Here is a 3562-nt window from a genome sequence, read left to right on the forward strand (position 1 = left end):
AGATTGATTGTGTCTGTTTTAAACCACCATCTCCTCTCAGATTGTCTGTTTTAAACCTCCATCTCCTATCAGATTGTCTGTTTTAAAACCTCCATCTCCTCTCAGATTGTCTGTTTTAAACCTCCATCTCCTCTCAGATTGTCTAAACCTCCATCTCCTCTCAGATTGTCTGTTTTAAACCTCCATCTCCTCTCAGATTGTCTGTTTTAAACCTCCATCTCCTCTCAGATTGTCTGTTTTAAACCTCCATCTCCTCTCATTGATTGTCTGTTTTAAACCTCCATCTCCTCTCAGATTGTCTGTCTGTTTTAAACCTCCATCTCCTCTCAGATTGTCTGTTTTAAACCTCCATCTCCTCTCAGATTGATTGTGTCTGTTTTAAACCTCCATCTCCTCTCAGATTGATTGTGTCTGTTTTAAACCTCCATCTCCTCTCAGATTGTCTGTTTTAAACCTCCATCTCCTCTCAGATTGTCTGTTTTAAACCTCCATCTCCTCTCAGATTGTCTGTTTTAAACCTCCATCTCCTATCAGATTGTCTGTTTTAAACCTCCATCTCCTCTCAGATTGTCTGTTTTAAACCTCCATCTCCTCTCAGATTGTCTGTTTTAAACCTCCATCTCCTCTCAGATTGATTGTGTCTGTTTTAAACCTCCATCTCCTCTCAGAATGATTGTGTCTGTTTTAAACCTCCATCTCCTCTCAGATTGTCTGTTTTAAACCTCCATCTCCTCTCAGATTGTCTGTTTTAAACCTCCATCTCCTCTCAGATTGATTGTGTCTGTTTTAAACCTCCATCTCCTCTCAGATTGTCTGTTTTAAACCTCAATCTCCTCTCAGATTGTCTGTTTTAAACCTCCATCTCCTCTCAGATTGATTGTGTCTGTTTTAAACCTCCATCTCCTCTCAGATTGTCTGTTTTAAACCTCCATCTCCTCTCAGATTGTCTGTTTTAAACCTCCATCTCCTCTCAGATTGTCTGTTTTAAACCTCCATCTCCTCTCAGATTGTCTGTTTTAAACCACCATCTCCTCTCAGATTGTCTGTTTTAAACCTCCATCTCCTCTCAGATTGATTGTGTCTGTTTTAAACCTCCATCTCCTCTCAGATTGTCTGTTTTAAACCTCCATCTCCTCTCAGATTGTCTGTTTTAAACCTCCATCTCCTCTCAGATTGTCTGTTTTAAACCTCCATCTCCTCTCAGATTGTCTGTTTTAAACCTCCATCTCCTCTCAGATTGTCTGTTTTAAACCTCCATCTCCTCTCAGATTGTCTGTTTTAAACCACCATCTCCTCTCAGATTGTCTGTTTTAAACCTCCATCTCCTCTCAGATTGATTGTGTCTGTTTTAAACCTCCATCTCCTCTCAGATTGTCTGTTTTAAACCTCCATCTCCTCTCAGATTGTCTGTTTTAAACCTCCATCTCCTCTCAGATTGTCTGTTTTAAACCTCCATCTCCTCTCAGATTGTCTGTTTTAAACCTCCATCTCCTCTCAGATTGTCTGTTTTAAACCTCCATCTCCTCTCAGATTGTCTGATATTTGCCACTCTTTATCATGTTCCTTCTAGCTTGATTCTTACCAGCCAACAAAGGATAATGTATATGAGCCTGCATTGTTCAGCTCACCTAAGGATAATGTATATGAGCCTTCCTTTTTCAGCCCACCTAAGGATAATGTATATGAGCCTGCCTTGTTCAGCCCACCTAATGATAATGTATATGAGCCTGCCTTGTTCAGCCCACCAAAGGATAATGTATATGAGCCTGCCTTGTTCAGCCCACCCAAGGATAATGTATATGAGCCTGCCTTGTTCAGCCCACCTAAGGATAATGTATATGAGCCTGCCTTGTTCAGCCCACCTAAGGATAATGTATATGAGCCTGCCTTGTTCAGCCCACCTAAGGATAATGTACATGAGCCTGCCTTGTTCAGCCCACCTAAGGATAATGTACATGAGCCTGCCTTGTTCAGCCCACCTAAGGATAATGTACATGAGCCTGCCTTGTTCAGCCCACCTAAGCATAATGTACATGAGCCTGCCTTGTTCAGCCCACCTAAGGATAATGTACATGAGCCTGCCTTGTTCAGCCCACCTAAGGATAATGTTTATGAGCCTGCCTGGTTCAGCCCACCTAAGGATAATGTACATGAGCCTGCCCTGTTCAGCCCACCTAAGGATAATGTATATGAGCCTGCCTTGTTCAGCCCACCTAAGGATAATGTACATGAGCCTGCCTTGTTCAGCCCACTTAAGGATAATGTACATGAGCCTGCCTTGTTCAGCCCACCTAAGGATAATGTACATGAGCCTGCCTTGTTCAGCCCACCTAAGGATAATGTACATGAGCCTGCCTTGTTCATCCCACCTAAGGATAATGTACATGAGCCTGCCTTGTTCAGCCCACCTAAGGATAATGTACATGAGCCTGCCTTGTTCAGCCCACCTAAGGATAATGTACATGAGCCTGCCTTGTTCAGCCCACCTAAGGATAATGTACATGAGCCTGCCTTGTTCAGCCCACCTAAGGATAATGTACATGAGCCTGCCTTGTTCAGCCCACCTAAGGATAATGTACATGAGCCTGCCTTGTTTAGCCCACCTAAGGATAATGGACATGAGCCTGCCTTGTTCAGCCCACCTAAGGATAATGTACATGAGCCTGCCTTGTTCAGCCCACCTAAGGATAATGTACATGAGCCTGCCTTGTTCAGCCCACCTAAGGATAATGTACATGAGCCTGCCTTGTTCAGCCCACCTAAGGATAATGTACATGAGCCTGCCTTGTTCAGCCCACCTAGGTTTCCTAGAGTCCTTTATGCGTAGTAAAGTGTTGTTGTGGTTTGACGTCCTCAGGCTAAGTGTAAGTCAGCGGATGGAGAAAACATAATCTGTGTCTGTCCAGAAGGGTACGTTGGAGACGGAGTCACATGCTACGGGACGATGCTAGAGGTAGGCTATACCATACCTGTGGTACCTGGGGTTGTATTCATTAGTCTGACACTGTTGCAAAACGTTTTGCACCGTAGCAAGTAAAATTGCAACGGAAAACAAAAAAACAAAAAAGTGTTCGTTGGACAAATTCAGGTAGAGTTTCCTTCTGTGTGCTTCCCCTGCCTTACCTAGACAGGTGGTTGAGTTTTGGTACTGTTTCACTGACTGTTATTGTGCTGACTTGTTTTGTTTGTTAGGAACTGGACATAAATACCAATCTGTATGGTTTTTACCGCCTGATACAGGTCTGTAGCTGTCTATCTTTTTTACTTGTCTTTTGGCTCTAACTCTCTCCATATCATTTAAGATGTATTTGTATTTCTGCACATCATATTCAGTGTCATCAGAAAGTAGTCATACCCCTTGACTTATACCACATTTTGTTGTTACAGCCTGAATTGATGAAGTATATCATTTTTCTCACCCATCTACACACCATAACCCATAATGACAAAGTTAAAACATGCTTTTAGACATTTTAGCATATCTATTGAAAATTAAATACAGAAATATCTAATTTACGTAAGTATTCACACCCCTGAGTCAATACTTTGTAGAAGCACCATT

General features: G+C 42.3%; 1 protein-coding gene across 1 annotated transcript in view; it reads left to right on the forward strand.

The window, feature by feature from the left end:
- The window catches only part of LOC139402251 (stabilin-1-like), a gene marked incomplete at its 3' end in the record, with an annotated part of 55333 nt that extends 52380 nt beyond the window's left edge, over positions 1 to 2953 (forward strand). Inside the window, exon 26 of the mRNA XM_071146349.1 lies at positions 2858 to 2953. Coding sequence (XP_071002450.1) covers positions 2858 to 2953 — 96 coding nt within the window. The remainder of the gene's footprint in view (positions 1 to 2857) is intronic.
- Between the last annotated feature and the right edge of the window lie 609 nt (positions 2954 to 3562).

The sequence above is a fragment of the Oncorhynchus clarkii genome, unplaced genomic scaffold (assembly GCF_045791955.1).
Source record: "Oncorhynchus clarkii lewisi isolate Uvic-CL-2024 unplaced genomic scaffold, UVic_Ocla_1.0 unplaced_contig_4199_pilon_pilon, whole genome shotgun sequence".
NCBI classification, from domain to species: Eukaryota; Metazoa; Chordata; class Actinopteri; order Salmoniformes; family Salmonidae; genus Oncorhynchus; species Oncorhynchus clarkii.